Here is an 18,379-nt window from a genome sequence, read left to right as displayed (position 1 = left end):
ATAAAAAATATGTTTAAACTATTTTTTCTCATTTCAGATTTCATAAATAAAAAGAAAACATTTTTTAGAGAGGATTAATATTCAACAGCATAGTGAATTGCTCAAAGGCAAAACAAAAATTTGAAGTTCATTAGACCACATTAATTGTGTGTCAGAAACCTATGCTGTGTCAACTATTTAATCACAATCCAAATTTAGAGCTGGATCTAGCTTGAATGTTGTGTCCATACTTGCCCCAAAAGTTCAGGGTTCAACCTCTGCGGTCGTATAAAGCTGCGCCCTGCAGAGCATCTGGTTTCTATTTAAATTTAATGAAATAAGTTTAAACTACATGAAGTATAGTTTAATAAGGCTGTAAACAAAGAGAGTCGCCATGAATATATATTTATTTTCTTATTTTTTTTTATTTAAATGGAATTATCTCTAAAGTAAAAAAATACTTTAATGGACTAATTCCAAATTTAGCTACCAGGGCATAATAACCAGTTGGTAAGCCGTCCACCAAAAACATATAACCGTAACCATAAGTTCCATTTCAATTTCTACCAAAATTTAACTCTAAAATAGGAAGCGTATAACGAATATATAGATCCATCCTGTGTGCCGATACGATGCATATAAAGGGTCCTGAGTGCACTTTGTATGTCCTGAGTGCACTTTGTATGTCCTGAGTGCACTCAGGAGGTACTGAGCAGTGTTTAGATGTACCCCAGCTTATTATCTATAATAATATTGAAGATAATGAAGAAAAAAAAACCAAAAAATACTTAGTGACAGCACACCAACAACGGAATGTACGATTTCTCTGAAAGACTCAGAACAGATAGATTTTGACCTGATGAACATGTGAAACTCATGTTAAATTTGCTCTCATTTGGATTATGATTAAATATTTGTAACAGCAAAGGTTTGTGACACGAAAAGATTAAAATATTAATTGGGCATTTACGGTTCAATATCCAAAATCTATGCACAAGGTAAGAATTAGCATAAATATGAACCCCAAGAATTCAATTTTTGATGAAATACTTATATTTCTACATTTCTCTTCAAAGGGAAATAATTCAAATTCATATAATAAAACAGTTCTCTAAAATTAGATATGATTCAACCACTAATTTTTTTTTTCTAGAATTAAGATTTGATTTAACCACTAAAAAATAGTTCTCTAGAATTAGATATGATCTGTTCTTCAAAAATGACATTAAAAATGAACAACTATAATTTTAGATCATAGGATAAGCAGTTCTCCAGAGAATAAGAACTAAAAGGTATCGGTTGATATCATTTTACTCTTATTCTGCATAAATTTAGAATTAGTGGCCTTAGCTGTATCACCTTGACAAATCTGTCCATTCCAGAAGAAAAGGTGCACACATCAGATCGAAATAACCATATAAGTAGGGTAAAATATAGAGTTGGTGGTAGGAGCAACATTTTCATTACACTGAGAACTTTCAACGGGTATTATAAGCCTTATTACGGAGGGCAGTTTGAGTGAGTTTAATTACATTGAACAGGGGCGGATCCAGCCATTTTAAAAGGGGGGGGGGGTTTCAAATTACATGTCCCCATTCAAATGCATTGATCGTCCCAAAAAGGGGGGGTTCCAACCGCAGGAACCCCCCTCTGGATCCACGCCTGATTGAATGTACATGATTTGACTATTTGTTTGTTAGTGCTTAACAATACTACCAGTGACAATTTGGCTACAGATACCATGACAACTAGGTTTTTTGGTAGAGGGCACCCCAGATATCCAGGATAGAACAAGACCTACAGCAGGAAAACTGTCAATCCTTATCGATTCAGAATGAGTTAAACATAAATTACCTAGAGCGGGTTTGAACTTGCAAAAAGTGAAGAGTTGATAAGCGAGAGATCACTGTAGATAACATACCAGTACTTTGTCAAATAGATACCCAAATGTATAATTTGAAAGGTTTTATCTGGCAAGCATATTTCTCTATCATTTTCCCGTGTTCATACTAGACGTTAAGCACGTTATTGCGTCAATGCCGTGAAATGCGACATAGCAATTTGATAAATAGCTCTTCTATGAAAACTAACTAGTTCAGCTTTATGAAATTTATATCCGTAGATTAGGCAAGTATTACTGTTTACAAAAATATTAAAAATATTCTTTAACTTTTCATAATAATTTCAAATAATGATACAAATATTACCAAAACGTCAAAAATATGCGTGTCAGACGTAACAAATTATTCGCAAAATAACTTTTGCTGGAATTTTGTGGTCTAATAAAAAGTTTAAAATCCGCGAAAATTCGCATGAATGATAAAAGTCTAATATAATTTATGACGCCATTGCTGTTTTTTGTGTTGATCGAACGGTAAAAATTTATTTTTTCAAAAATGAATAATCCTCGCCATTGTCAGGTTTCTGAAAATGGTAAGTTATCAAAATTTATCGCTTTTTAAAATATCAGATGATATAAAATTTTGTTTTTATAAATTATTCCTACAAATGTGCTTAGATAGACCATTTCAAATCCGGAATTTTACAGCACTCGCACCGCAAATAAAAACGCATTGGCCTCGGGAAAATGTCTTGCAAGATTGTCCAATGTCGAATTTCGCCGCTTTTTACAAAAACACTGTCAGTTTCAACGTCATTTTATTAAATTTGTAGCATATAAAACAGTGCTTTTTCGAAATTGTGCTTTCACCCTACAATACGATAACACACTTTTTGATAAGCTGTTAAGTCAAAATGACTTCGTTTTTTAAGAAATCAAATGTCTTGCAAGTTTGTCCACTGAGCAATTTTCTTACGTTTTGAACGTTTTCGATTCGGGACGCTATACATATATGTATTTTCAAATTATTTCTTAAAGTTTGTTCTTTGTTTTTGGTTTTAAACACCACATCATGTATAAGCGACATTTGTTGTATTTTATTGATCTGTCATCAAAGGTAGAAGCCGGACATCATGCAATAACTGTCGATTAGCATCGGAGTCGAACAAATCTCGCCACGAGCGTGTCTTAAAATTACCATGCTTTTTATCACTTTATATGAACTCATTAGGCCAATCATCCTCCTAGGCCATCGAATTTGAAAGCAGTTCGTATTATCATATGATATGTGAACGATATTTCATTGTTTTTAAATAACAAGTACGGTTCGATTTTATCTTTTAAGATCAGAGGACAAAACAAAATAACCAAATTACAAATTTCGAAAATAGATAGAATCATAGAAACCACGATATTAAAGAACTGCAATATATAAAAGTAGTTATAATCAAATAGAAAATGAATAATTATCTAAAATGAAAAAAACAACATATGGTAATTTGTAAATATATATAGGTAAAATATTACTTACAGAACAAAAGAATTTCATATCCGAGACAGAGACAATTAAATATTGTAAAGAGATAAAGAAACTAAAAAGAAAAGAGCAAAAAAATAAAAGTTACAATACATATAAAGAAAAATACAACAGAAGCCGAATCAGAAGTCCGAAAAGTTCATTTGCTTGCGTATCTACCAGTAGCAAATATTTCATAAATATTCAAGACTTTGAAGTATCCATATCGATCAAAAATGATTACAATCAAAACGAACAAAGTATACTCGATTACCGACGTAAAACGTCGAATTTTGACGTTACCAATTTGGACGCAATATCGTGCGTAACGTCACATACTAATTCTCTCATCATGTGACCTTACCCATAGCCATAGAGGATATCATATTAATCCCCATAAACACATGGTACAACCAACTCCTCTGATACAATTCTGCTTCTCTGTTGTCAAAGCAAAAACATAGACATTTTACTTTTTTAATTGTATGTTATGCCTAGGTTTTTGATAACAAGGCTGCTGATATTTAACTTTAAAATCTTCTGACTGTTTACCACAAAACATTTCCCTCAAATTTTGTTTGTGCTGTTTTGACAAATGCCCACTTTTTGACTGATTTTTATAGTTTGTTCTTATGATGTACTGTTATCCAAATGTATAGGTTAGAGAAGAGTTTGGTGCTTAAAACATGTTTAACCTGGCCACATTCTGTATATGCCTTTAATTCAGTGCTTGTTGTTTGTTGCTGGTTATCGTATTCCTTCATTGTGACCAATAGTTGTTTCTACTTCATTTGGTGTCTGGTTGAGAGTTGTCCTATTGGCAGTCATACCACATCTCCTTTAAAAAAAATATATCACAAACTATAAGAAATCGTGAAGTCACTGTTGGCACAGTTAAAAACTGAATGTCCAAATCTTGCCCTCTCAGCAAACTTGTGGAGCCTAATCAAACTAGAGGCTCTCAAGAGCCTGTATCACTCACCTGAATCTACTTGGGTTTTTGAAATCATATAAAAAAAAGATGCTCCGCAGGGCGTAGCTTTATACGACCGCAGAGGTTGAACCCTGAACGGTTGGGGCAAGTATGGACACAACATTCAAGCTGGATTCAGCTCTAAATTTGGATTGTGATTAAATAGTTGACACAGCATAGGTTTCTGACACAGAATGAATGCGTACTAATGAAATTAAAATTTTTGTTTTCTCTTAGAGCAATTCACTATGCTGTTGAATATTATTCCTCTCAAAAAAATGTTTGAAGAAATTTTCTTTTTATTTATGAAATTTCAAATGAGAAAATTGAACCCAATTTTTTTAATCACATCCCCCTTTCCCTTATTCCAAAACTAATCTCAATTAAAATTTCTAATGGAGTTTGCAACAATTACTACTCATTTAAATACATCATAAAATATTAAGATGTAAAAAAAATGCTTGATATCACTGAATGGTAAAGATTATTTTAATTTATCAGTTGGTAGTAAAAAGTGAATATACATTGTATATTGTATATATAACAAAGATTTAAGTTGATTCAGGACAAAGAAAGATAACTCCAGATAAAAAAAAAATCTTACAATTAGATATTTCTTGCTTACTATTCTGGACAAAGAAAGATAACTCTAATTAAAAACAAAATTGCTATTTCACAATATTTTGCAATAAGATATTTCTTGCCATTGCGCAATACTGTGCAATTGAAAAGACTGGCTATTGCACAAAACTTAATATGATAATTTTAGATCCTGATTTGGACCAACTTGAAAACTGGGCCCAGAATCAAAAATCTAAGTACATGTTTGGATTCAGCATATCAAAGAACCCCAAGATTTCAATTTTTGTTAAAATCAAACTAAGTTTAATTTTGGACCCTTTGGACTTTAATGTAGACCAATTTGAAAACAAGACCAAAAATTAGGAATCTACATACACAGTTAGATTTGGCATATCAAAGAACCCCATTTATTCAATTTTTGATGAAATCAAACAAAGTTTAATTTTGGACCCCGATTTTGACCAACTTGAAAACTGGGCCGATAATCAAGAATCTAAGTACATTTTTAGATTCAGCATATCAAAGAACCCAACCGATTAATTTTTTGTCAAAATCAAACGAAGTTTAATTTTGGACCCTTTGGACCTTAATGTAGACCAATTTGAAAACGGGACCAAAAGTTAAAAATCTACATACACAGTTAGATTCAGCATATCAATGAACCCCAATTATTCAATTTTGATGAAATCAAACAAAGTTTAATTTTGGACCCTTTGGGCCCCTTATTCCTAAACTGTTTGGACCAAAACTACCAAAATCATTACCAACCTTCCTTTTATGGTCATAAACCTTGTGTTTAAATTTCATAGATTTCTATTTACTTATACTAAAGTTATGGTGCGAAAACCAAGAAAAATGCTTATTTGGGTCCCTTTTTGGCCCCTAATTCCTAAACTGTTGGGACCTAAACTCCCAAAATCAATACCAACCTTCCTTTTGTGGTCATAAACATTGTGTATAAATTTCATTATTTTCTATTTACTAATACTAAAGTTATTGTGCGAAAACCAAGAATAATGCTTATTTGGGCCCTTTTTTGGCCCCTAATTCCTACACTATTGAAACCAAAACTCCCAAAATCAATCCCAACCTTTCTTTTGTGGTCATAAACCTTGTGTCAAAATTTCATAGATTTCTATTAACTTGAACTAAAGTTATAGTGCGAAAACCAAGAAAATGCTTATTTGGGCCCTTTTTGGCCCCTAATTCCTAAAATGTTGGGACCAAAACTCCCAAAATCAATACCAACCTTCCTTTTGTGGTCATAAACCTTGTGATAAAATTTTATAGATTTATATTCACTTTTACTAAAGTTAGAGTGCGAAAACTGAAAGTATTCGGACGACGACGACGACGACGACGACGACGACGCCAACGTGATAGCAATATACGACGAAATTTTTTTCAAAATTTGCGGTCGTATAAAAAAGATAAATTGGTCAGCATCTCATTAGGAACATTCATACTATGTTTGGTTTCATTCCTTTCAGTGGTTCTCTAAAAGAAGTCATTTGTATGCATTTCCCATAGGGTCCTATGTTAAACTAAGTCACCCGCTGGCAGCCATCTGGGATGACGGATCAGCTTCAAAGTAACAACACTTGGTCAGCATCTCATAAGGAACATTTATGCTATGTTTGGTTTCATTCCATTTAGTGGTTCTCTAGAAGAAGTTCAAAATGTAAAAATTTAACGACGACAACGACAGATGCCTAAGACGGACGCCAAGTGATGAGAAAAGCCCTTCGGGCCAGGTGAGCTACAAATAACTGTTGATCACAAGGGACATATATTGTTTTTATCCAGCTTTGTTTTATAATAATGGCTGATTAAAAGAAAGACTACATAACACAGGCATTTATTTTTATTTCATGCACCAATGAATCTATGGCAGAAACAAAACAAATGAAAAAAGTGAAAAGAGGGAATATCTGATAAAATTAACTACATAAAAAAGGTCATTATCTAGATCATTGTTTTACACAACCTCGCACAGAAAGAAACTTAAAAAATAACAAAAGTCAGACAAATTTAACACAACCTAAACGTCTTAAAAAAACAACCATAGATTCTGTGAGCATAATATCAAGTTCTCTCTTTCTACATTAATAGCTATCAAAATTATTTGTCAGATTTCAAACAATCTTATTGACAATATAAAAACCTAAACATATTCAATAGTTATATGGAAATTGTTTATTAGTCATTCCACTCTAAACTTTGTATTGCTGAAGAATTGAAAGATTTGATAGGGCTGATTATTTTTAGAATGTTTTTTGTAATGAATTTCATTTCCGTACATAACTACGATTTGTATGAATTGATTGACATTTGAAAGTGACTAGAAACAAACCATCAGATTAAATGATATATCATGTTGTTCTTGAATTCCAAAATAATGTGTTGGAGACAGAGTTTTATGGCACAAAGTTTGACCTTAATTGACAGAAAACAAAAGAATTTTTAAAATTTTAACTGAATTTTTATCTTTTTTCCGAAATTATGTCAAAATTTATCTTGGAAAAATCAGAAAATATATATTTGCACTGTAGTGAAATTTGAGCTTGTACATTTCCTAGATGTAATTTACTGTTTCATTTCTCTAATTATACCATAGTCGGTTGACAGAAATAAGTGAACTAAAAACATAATTCATAACCTAACTCTTCTACAAAGAAAAGGCACTATCAGGCAGACAAGACTTCATTCAAATTTTAATAAGAAACAAAAAAAAAGCTCCATTTAAATGACACAGTTATAAATAGAAACAACACTGAAACTAGGATACATTATAAATAACCATTGCATATACATGTATATGTACCTGCCATACATAAACGTCTGAACTTTTATTTGTAGAATTATAAAATCTATACCTTTAATACATCAAATAAATATCACATCAGGATTAAAGGGACATAATTATATAGGGTAGGATTATGTACAGGTATCAAGTTATGTACATAATATACAACGTAAGTTAGTACAAAGTTTTGAAAGCAATCAATTTTGAGTTAAAAATTGACCCCAACAATCTGTTGTAGAATATTATTCAGATGCAACAAAACATTAACAAGTAGAGTAAGTCAGTTACATTTAAAGCATGCATACTAAAATTTTATAATATTTTAAATCAATAAGTTAACCTTAAAATACAAGTCACAACTTTTGGTATATGGACTAATTCATATAATTCATTGATGTTTCTTTTGGTAATGTGATTGATTATTGGTATTTAATGCCACTTTCAGAACTATTTGTTCAATAGTAGCCACTAGTTTTGGTAATGAGGATTTTTAAAAGTTTAATTTAGCATACTTAAGGTGGTACCCAACACTTTAACTAAAATTGATTTGGCCCGTTTAATTTTCTTAAAATTTTGACAATGTATTTACTTTGACCCTTTGAAAAAAATATAAAAATTTCAAAAAATTTGAACCAACCTTTTTTATCAGAAAAAATACACTGGTTATATAGCAGTTTGACAAACACTTATTTTAATCATTGAGAAGCTAAATATTCCCTTAACAACACAACGTAATCAAAACGTTTAGCTGATTTTATAGAGTTATCTCCCTGTAGTGTTAGGTACCACCTTAAACAAAAACAGAAGAAACGTTAGTAATGTCCTTGTTATACTTCTTTTCCTGTCTTCTTGGTTGGTATGTATATATTAAATTATCCAGATTAAACAAAAACAATATTCACTAGATTAAATACATTTGTTATATTTGGATTTTAAAATAATTGTCCCAAAATTTTATTGGGAGGAAAATTTCACCGGTATTAGATTTGAGAACGTTAAATCTATTTGTACAATAATTAGTTTTTTCTATTATAAAAGCCACAACTAACATTGCTAAATGTCTAAACAAAAGACTGGAACTTCAAACTAAATTGGTAGTCTTGATTTAAAATCGTAAGGATAATATGTACCATTGGTACTAGACTTGATATTTATAAAGTTCTATAAATCAGATTCAGGTAGATAGTTGTTAACAAATCAGATCTGGACTGTTTTAAAACTTAAAGCATCAAATCAGCCTCCATGATTGTTACAATTAAATTTAGAAATATACAAAATATAAATGAGATAATTGTCCTCTTTTGATCAATTAAAAAATCTCAATATTTATATCATGAAAATATAACTAGGTTCTCATTACAACTTTTATGAGGGAAATTTTGTTCAGTTTCTTTTCTTCTCTGTTTACATGAACTGGTTAAAAGAAGAAAAAACAACATTTGTTCGCTATGTGGCTTTTATTAACTACAAAAAGAAACTGAAACAAACAGAGACAAAATATTGGGAAGATTATTATCAAGGCCGCAAAAGCCAAATACAGAACTACCCATGAGGTAAAAAGTTAATCATATACTTTTGTATGATTTAAAAAGTTTTTATAGAAAATTATTATCATTTTTTAAACTATGATGTATCTAATGCGGGAAAAGGTTAAAATTAGGTACGAAAATTCATGATTTTTATAAAAGTTTCAAGCAACAATAAATACAAAAAAATGATATATCTAATAAAACATTCCCTAATTAAACTTTACGAAATTGAATGAAAAGACACGGACATGTTTCTCCCTGCAGAAATGTACAACATACTAGCGACAGAGTCCTATAATGAATGTCTAATTGTATCATTTGTACGACATACACACGAGAACCCCTTTACCATTGTTGTACATGTAATAATTTCGAAAAGTACAACATTAAAAGGGAACTGAAGTCCCAAATTTCCATCAAAGAAGTCATTATGGTTAAAAAAAAGTACAGCATTGCTAAATTTAATTTTAAACAATCAATTATTAAAAGTTCAATTGAACTGATGGAGTCAAACCATGTTGTTTCAATTCAAGTTTGAGTATGCTTTGAATTTAATGGTTTTTTTATTTGGTATTGTCTCAATTGTCTTATTTCAATCCAAAATATTTAGTAAGTAATTGTCAGATTGTCAAATTTTCTGCATAATGAGCTTCCTATATTGGAAATTTGGGTTTTCAACCCAGACAACAAACATATACACATTTAAATGATCCATAAATAGCTAATGAAATTTATAACAGGATGAAATGTTAAAAAATCAAGACATAAACAAACAAACAAACCCTTGTTATAATGGAAATAATTTAAATTAAAAAAAAAACCTTGCGTCCATTTTGTTCTTCTACTAAATCTGCTGATAAATGATAATTTGTACACGTTGATGAACACATTATTTGTAACATGCAGCTTTTGTCTATCTAAATGCATTTTATTTGTGTGGCTATAAATAGATGGCTATAAATAGTTGATGATGCAATCTCTAGCAGCCATTGTAAAGTGTCCTTTGTCACTGTGGCTTTGGCGTGATGCTTGGGACTTGTTACATTTTATACTCCTGTGATTATGGAGTCTTTTATTCACTTCTATAACCAGGTCTACAGTAGATTCTGATTCGTCCTAAAATAGAAGAAACAAGTTAAATAACAATAAATTATACTTCTGATAAATAGTTTGAGAATTGCTTTTGATTATGACTTAAATGAATATTCTTATAAAATATTGTTTGAAACAATCATTTTGATGGAAGAAGGCCACAACTTTCAGGGCATATCACTCCAGGATGAATGGTTTGAACCAAACTGTGTGTGTAAGTGCAGACATTGTTTGACTAATACAAAATGTATGATTTTTTTATATGCCCATTGAAGAAGGTATATACCGTTCTCCTCTCTGTTTGTAAATTCATCTGTCTGTCAATTGGCCGTTACAGAATCTAAAGGACTATGGGTAATTTCATTGTTAGTACCCCAAAATAAAAATAACATCACATCATTTGTGAAATTTCCATTGTTTATAACATTTTTAACCAATCAGGACGTTTTGGTGTGCTCTTTTGAAAATATTACGCAGGAAGCATTAGATTCTGAAACGGCGAATTGCCAACACTTTATAGAAAAACTCAAATTTGCTTAAACCAATTCTCATGTAATATAAAGACAACATTAGCACAGTTAGATTTAAGGCAACAGCCCCCACCCCTAATTCCTGGTTTGATTTTTATTCTAACTTCTAATTATTGTGATGATAGGTGAATTGAAGCTCCCCTATTTTCAGGTTTGTTATTCTAAAGTTATGGAACTTTAACTGTTACATTTAAGGCATTTGTTCAGAGAATTTAAGAATACTAATTCTAAGTCAGACACAAGTCTGTAAGGCATCTCAGGATTCAAGTTTATATTGTAATAAATTCACTGGTTTTAATGTTCTTGTGTGATTTTAATTGTATATTACAAAAGATTTTTTAAAAATCTTAAATGGTCATTGAAGTGGCTTTTGGCTGTTATATGCTCTTTGGTCGGGTTGTTGTCTCTTTGACAAATTACCCATGTCCATTCTTAATTTTATCATATAAGTTGGCTGTATGTTTATGATAAAACACTTTATTGGTGCAATAGTTTAACACAATTTTTTACCACCAACTGCACAATAATGATTTACCAATTTTTTTAATTTAAATTGAAGAAGAATAAAACCTCAAAAATTCAGAAGAATCTAGCAATATAAATCAATCCAAATTTAAAAATACACCATGCAAAATACTCATGCCGCAAAAAGTGTGGACACAGACAAGTGTTATTCAGCAGATAGCTGTGTGACACAGTGACATAAACTCACATTGAATTAATTGTACATAATTTCCTGGGAAAGTACCAAACATAGCCGTCCTGTTTGATGTCCCCACATACCAACCATCGTCACATTTCTCCATCACGTAAACTTCATCTCCTTCTAAAAGTTCTAGTTCATCATCATTCTGTGGCCTATACGCAAAAACTGCCCTATATCTGAAAATAGAAAGTTATTAATATTACATTTTAGCACTATTATAGCATTTAAAGTTTACTTAAATCAAGGTTTCTCAAAATAAAATTTGTCAGATCAAAAATATCTATGATTCCTGTGATATATAACTTGATGGTTAGTTCTCATCTTTTTTTTTATCTCATAGTATCGTTTTGAATATGAATCACAACAATGTATTTTTTTTATTTGAGGACATCAAGTCATTTGAAAGTTGCTACTTCATCAATCAGAAAAACACAAAGAAAATATGCTGACAATAATCTGTATTTGTGTTGTGTAGTTGTGCATGCTTTTTTGATTCATCACCAGAATTGAGAATTAAAAGAAAAACATGTATAAGTACAAAGAGATTCTTGCAATTTGCTTTTCTAAAAGCACCAATAATTTACTGCTTTCAAAAGTAGTCAATTTCATATTTATTTCTACATTTTAAAGTGTTTAATTTTTTTTATTTGAGGTACCAATATAACTAGTGGATTCCAATGACAATGAGAGAACTAATAAGTTCTTATCCATATGTCCTTCTTGTTAAAGGTAAAATAAATCTATGGTTTAAGGTGGTATCTAAGACTACAGGGAGATAAAGGTAAAATCAGCAGAACGTTTTAATGATGTTGTGTTGTTAAGGGAATATTAAGCTTCTCAATGATCAAAATAATTTTTTGTCAAACTGCAATATAACCAGTGTATTTTTTCTGATTAAATGGTTGGTTCAATTTTTTTGAAACTTTAAAATTTTTGTCAAAGGTTCAAAGTTAATACTTTGTCAAAATTTCAGGAAAATTAAACGAGCCAAATTAATTTTAGTTTATGTGTTGAGCAACCACTTAAGTTTTTGAAAGATACATTTTTATAACTTACTACAGCTTGTATATGCTACAAGGGAAACAACTCAGAATTATAAGTTCACGATTTGTACTAACCTACACAACGCTAAATCGTCATCTGGCACTTTATTTCTGATTTCATTATTGTTTGTTTCTACATTATAGTTTATATTGGCACTAGGTGGGTATGACGGTCCATTAGACACAAACTGTTTCCTTCCTATCGTTGGACTTTGTCGTGGGCGACCTTGTTGTTGTTGTCCTTGATGTGGCGGAGAACCATTATAATCTCCATTATACTGTGAGTATCCATTTATACGAACCGGGCCATCTTCCATTCGTTGTTGTGGGCCATCGTAACGTGGTGAGGTAAAATTTGATCTCTGTGGACTGAATGCTGGCTGATGTGAATTTAATCCTTGTTGGGATGCACTAAATGTTTGTTGATGAGGACTAAGGCCTTGCTGTTGAGGGCTAAATGATTGTTGATGAGGGCTCATGCCCTGTTGTTGTGGGCTTAATGTCTGTTGATGAGGACTTATGCCCTGTTGTTGTGGACTAAACTGACGTTGTTGATGATGTTGAAAAGCTGACGATCGGGGTGAGAAAGCTCGTGGAGACGGTTGAGGAGGAGGCGTTGGTGCATCGTAACCAGATGGTGATAACATTTCAGGGGTACCTGTAACATTAGAATTATAACATACCACATATTATACAGTAAAATTGAGAATAGAAATGGGGAGTGTGTCAAAGAGATGACAACCCAACCAAAAAAAGAAAATGGAGATCTAAAAATCATATTTTCCATTGACAAAGGTGGTCAATATCTAGTTTACAGATCATGTTTATGAAATAAGGGAATATGTTTCATATAATCCACCACTAATGCTGCATGGTAGTACTTTTACATTAGTCATTTCTTTTTTTACATTTTCATAAAGAAGGGCATGAGACCCTGATTTAATTATAACAAGATGTAAAGGCTTATAAATCCTAATATATTTTGACTTTGTTTAAACAAAATTGGTTGTCTCCCATTCTCTCAATTTGTGTATTTTAAAAAAATACATTTTTAACTTCTTCAGACTCATGTCCAATAACAGCTTGACATATTGATAGACACTGACTTGTCTGTTGTTTTCTGGAAGTCTTTTTTTGGTGTTGTCAGTTTGTAGTCTCATTAAAATATACCCAATTCTCTCCACTTCTAAATAACATGATACATTGTAGATCCTGTATACTTATTTGTGCCATTCTATTTATTTTGCTTTGTTTTTTTAGACCCATACATATCTCTTTGTATAAATCTTTGTTAGATGTAAATATGTTTTTCAATATGTAAAATGAAATGGAATCCTAGTATTTTTAACTAATAGCAAGTGCATGTTTGTTTAACAAACTGCTAATTTTGATTTTGAACAAAACAGAAAAATCAATATTTTCACCTAACTAGTACACATTTTTGTTTAGGGAGCAGCTGAAACCCATCTCTGGTGTGTTGAAGACCAATTTGTTGCTTTCAGCTGTTTTCTGCTCTTTGGTTGGTTTGCTGTCACTTTGGCATATTTCCCATTCCCATTATCAATGTTATCATTTGTACAAGTTTACACATGGAACACATATTCGCTTTATATTTATAAAATTCCCTTTCTTTTTTGTTTGTTATATCCCGTCTTTAGCTATAAAAATTTTTGTTTCACTTTGCAAAACTATCTTATCATTGTTGTTGTTAACGAGTCTTGATGTTATAAATAAATCATGAGATGTAAATATTGGAATATTATGAGTGTATGTGTCATCTTTAAGGAACATGCATCCTAGCTCTAGGTTCAAATGTAAATTAAATTCAATAGACTTTTTATCTTTAAATTCTATTTCCTCGTCCAAAACAAAATTAAAGAATATAACTACTGTAACCTAAGCAGTTGATAAAAATACTGTAACAGATTTAACAGTTTAAAAATATTTAGATTTAAATTCCATATTAACAAAAATGCACATATAATAATAAATGAAATCATGCAGGTACTTGGTCAAAGTAAGCAAAACATAATTGACATTGGCAAACTATACATTAACTATTTCAATTACAGATAATTTTATACCTTTATTTTCATTATCCAAATACTAAATTTTTCAAAGATGACTGGCGAAATAAATCATATTCAAACTCAATATTTTCACAATAACTTCTTAATCAAAAAGTTTCTTTTTTCCATTTAATATATAAAGTTTGCCAATGTACTAATATGCAATAAGAAACAATATGTAACCCAAACAAAATTGTGATGTAATATTTGCACATCAAAGTGAACAAATAAATAAACAGGTAGAAAACAGCAAGACAAGAAAAAGATGCAGAGAATAAGATAGCGGATAATCACCTCTACCTGTCATAGGTGTCGTGATAACAGATGGCGCTGGTGTCACTAATGGTGTTGATGGATCAAATATCACTTCTATGTAAGATCTGGGGAAGATACCCTGTTTGTTTCCTACTCGACCTTCATACCAATTTTCATCTACCGATCGTAATAATGTTACTATATCACCCTAAATAAAAAAAACCATTCAGAAATGTAAGCTTTCTAAGAATTAGTACGGATCAGCAATTACTATGGATTCATTTATTTTCGTGGGTATCAATTTTCGTGGAATACTGAAAACTTGCATATTCTCGGGTATTTGATTCCGTGGTTTTGCCAATCTTTGTATACAAGGTCTATTAAAAATATGATATTCGTTAAACATTTTTAATTCTTTGCTCACCTGTACCAACGAAACCCATGAAAATTGGTATTCAACAAATAATGATGAATTCACAGTATTTCATCTTCAATGTACTATTAAATGTGACCCATTGAATTTGACTTATCGCCAGGATCGTTCACATTAGCAACATGAAAGATGTCAGTCGTGGAGCAGGATCTACTTACCCTTCAGGAGCACCTGAGATCATCTCTGGTTTTTGGTGGGGTACATGTTGCTAATTCTTTAGTTTTCTATGTTGGTTTTTGTGTACTGTTGTTTGTCTTTTAGTCTTTTTCTATTTTTGCTATGGCATTGTCAGTTTATTTTCAACTTATGAGTTAGAATGTCTCTTTAATATCTTTTCCCTCTCTTTTGAAATTAGTATCATACAATGACATTTCTATTACTAGGTCAGTGCAGCTGCTGGTCAATCTACGAGGGTATTATCAGCTTAGTGACCAGTGAGTGACACCTTTAGTGACCAGTGTGTGACACCTTTAGTGACCAGTGTGTGACACCTTCTGTATTTTCATGATTAAATTAAAAACTCTTTACTGTATTTTCTGTTTTATAAATAAATCATCTACTTATATACTCCTTTAGAATAAATTGATAGTAGTTGATATTTGGTTTTATAAGTTGGCTTATCTTTCCTATAGCACTTTTTAACTATTTTCTTCTTCACATCAACAAATTCTTTTTTTTTCTAATTTACCTTGCGTAATGTTAATTCCACTCCTGTCTGGGCAGTAAAGTTATATCTGACCCTTGCTTGGCCCTCTGCCTGCTGGGCAGCAGTGTGTGCTTCCTCTATTGATGTTAACACCTTTAATGGTAAATAAAATACATGTTATTCAATATTTTTAATTCTTTCTGCTGTACATGAATAAGTTACACCATTTTTCTTTGCAATTGTATATTGAAACTATAATTGACACAAAAATAGAATGTGTGAAAGGGACAAACATCCCCCTTGCCAACCCTTTTGCATGTAACTCAGAAAACTCAGTCATTTTTTCAATATATACAGGGACATAACTCTAGAATTATTAAAAAGTTATGACACCATAAATTAAAATCTGTGTTTGGTGATAAGCATTTAAGTTTCATAACATTTAAAAAACATAAGGCAAAATGTAGTTAGAGAACATATATCAATTTAAGGATGTACAAAAGAACAAATAGACAAGTGTTAAACACAATTCCCAGTTGACCAGCAGTATATAGTGACACTTTGTTTATATTTTGTCTTTAAGATTAAGTAAATTGAAAGAAACTTATGTTTTGCCTCATGGTTTTATTTTTGTTTACTAAACCTTTTATAAAATATACTACAACTATTTAACTGACTAAAAATTTACAATTGTAATAGTCATTTCAGAGAAATGTGACATTCATTTTGTTCCTCTTTTATAACTTGTCTATATCTTGTTTCTCTTACTGCTTTCACTTAATTTTTTCAATGATTTTCGTTAAAAGCTCTCCTCCATAATGACGCCTTTTGACTCCACCCCTTACTCCATAGTGACGCCTTTTGATGCCTGTGTAGTACCTCAGTTGAAACACTTTGACTACAAAGTGTCTGCAGTAGACTTAATCAAATTTGTATCAAATATGAAAAGGAATATCATAGGAATATCTGACTTAAATTTATTTGATGAAATGTTTGTTTTTAGCAATGCCTTAATACTTTGAAGCATATGTCAAGCATTTTATTAAAAAATCCTATGAGAATCAAGTATGCAAAAAAAAAAAGTTTCAATGGTGGAAAGGGTTGAATGATATTGAACAATAAACTTTATATACAAACCTCAACATAATTAACAGGGAATAATCCAGATCGTCCATATCTTTCTCCTTCAAACCAATTCTTATCTATCTGTCTTAGTAAATATATTATATCACCTTTCCTAAACGACAATTCTCTGAAAAACAATAAGAAACAATTATGTATCTTAAATTCCAGTATATATTCATCACTACAATTGAACTGTACTGTGGATTCATTAATATTCGTTGGATACTAATGTTTGTGGATTTCGTGGGTACATGAGAACCACAAATTCAAATGTTCAACGAATTACAAATTTTCTAAAGGAATGAGTGTAGACTTTGCAAAAACAACGAAATTAAATATCCATGAATATGTATGTTTTCTTCAAACCACGAAAATTGGTACCCACGAAAATAAATGAATCCACAGTATTTCTTCTAGTAATTATAGTTTTCTGTCATTTTAAAGAAACCTTATCTGAAGGTCTATCAAGGCACATGCATTTATTGTGATGTCCATTTGTACTGAATAAGTACACATTTTTGTTTAGGGACCAGCTGTAGTCAACCTCCAGTTTCAGAATTTTCTGGCTGTATTGAAGACTGATTGGTGGTCGTAGGTTGTTTTTTTTACTTTGGTCAGGCTGTTGTCTCTTTGACACATTCTCCAATTCCATTCTCAATGTTAAATAACTATGGGTTCCAACAACAACCTTACATCTTTTTTCTTATTTTTTTATGGTGGGGCTCCAAAAATGTGCCTCCATAGAATCACATATACTTTTTTTTCTCAATCAACATTTATATTACAAGAGCCTTTTTGCAAGAAGCTTTATATTTCACCAGAAAACCCTTTACAACATCTAAAGTTCAAAGCTATACCCACCTAGGATTTTGAGCATTAAAATTATAAACAGCTTTAGCTTTGCCATGGATTTTAAAGCCTCTGCGTCTATCAGCTGGTACTGTATTGTATCCACTGATTGGTTCTTCAAAGCGATCAGCTGGGATGGGAGATTTTTGGGCAGCGCTAAAAAAATAAGTCAAATATTTATTGGATTGTCTCATTAATGCAAAACAGACATTAATAAATAAGTGAACAAAATAAATAAATTGATGACAGATAAAATGAAGAAAACATATATAACATATGCAAAATAAAAGGTATTTAAACAACAATTGGTATAAGGTGAGATATATCTATTTATATCTAGCAAAACATATATCAAACACAATTTGTATAAAACTTAAAAACATATATTTTAAGAGACCAAAAATTG

At 31.2% G+C, this 18,379-nt stretch overlaps 1 protein-coding gene across 8 annotated transcripts in view; it reads right to left on the bottom strand.

The window, feature by feature from the left end:
- Positions 1-6,736: 6,736 nt before the first annotated feature.
- LOC134724854 (uncharacterized) overlaps positions 6,737-18,379 on the bottom strand; it is a 120,131-nt gene continuing 108,488 nt past the window's right edge. For all 8 annotated transcript variants that reach the window (XM_063588152.1, XM_063588157.1, XM_063588153.1 and 5 more), the window contains 7 exons: positions 17,986-18,129; positions 17,137-17,251; positions 16,042-16,152; positions 14,960-15,128; positions 12,672-13,254; positions 11,560-11,729; positions 6,737-10,341 (listed from right to left, as the gene is read on the bottom strand). In XM_063588152.1, the coding sequence (XP_063444222.1) occupies positions 10,340-10,341; positions 11,560-11,729; positions 12,672-13,254; positions 14,960-15,128; positions 16,042-16,152; positions 17,137-17,251; positions 17,986-18,129 (1,294 nt within the window). In that variant the 3' untranslated portion in view covers positions 6,737-10,339. The remainder of the gene's footprint in view (positions 10,342-11,559; positions 11,730-12,671; positions 13,255-14,959; positions 15,129-16,041; positions 16,153-17,136; positions 17,252-17,985; positions 18,130-18,379) is intronic.

This window comes from Mytilus trossulus, chromosome 7 (genome assembly GCF_036588685.1).
Source record: "Mytilus trossulus isolate FHL-02 chromosome 7, PNRI_Mtr1.1.1.hap1, whole genome shotgun sequence".
In the NCBI taxonomy this organism is placed as follows: domain Eukaryota; kingdom Metazoa; phylum Mollusca; class Bivalvia; order Mytilida; family Mytilidae; genus Mytilus; species Mytilus trossulus.
Note: the sequence above shows the minus strand (reverse complement) of the source record. Positions and strands in the feature narration are given on the sequence as shown.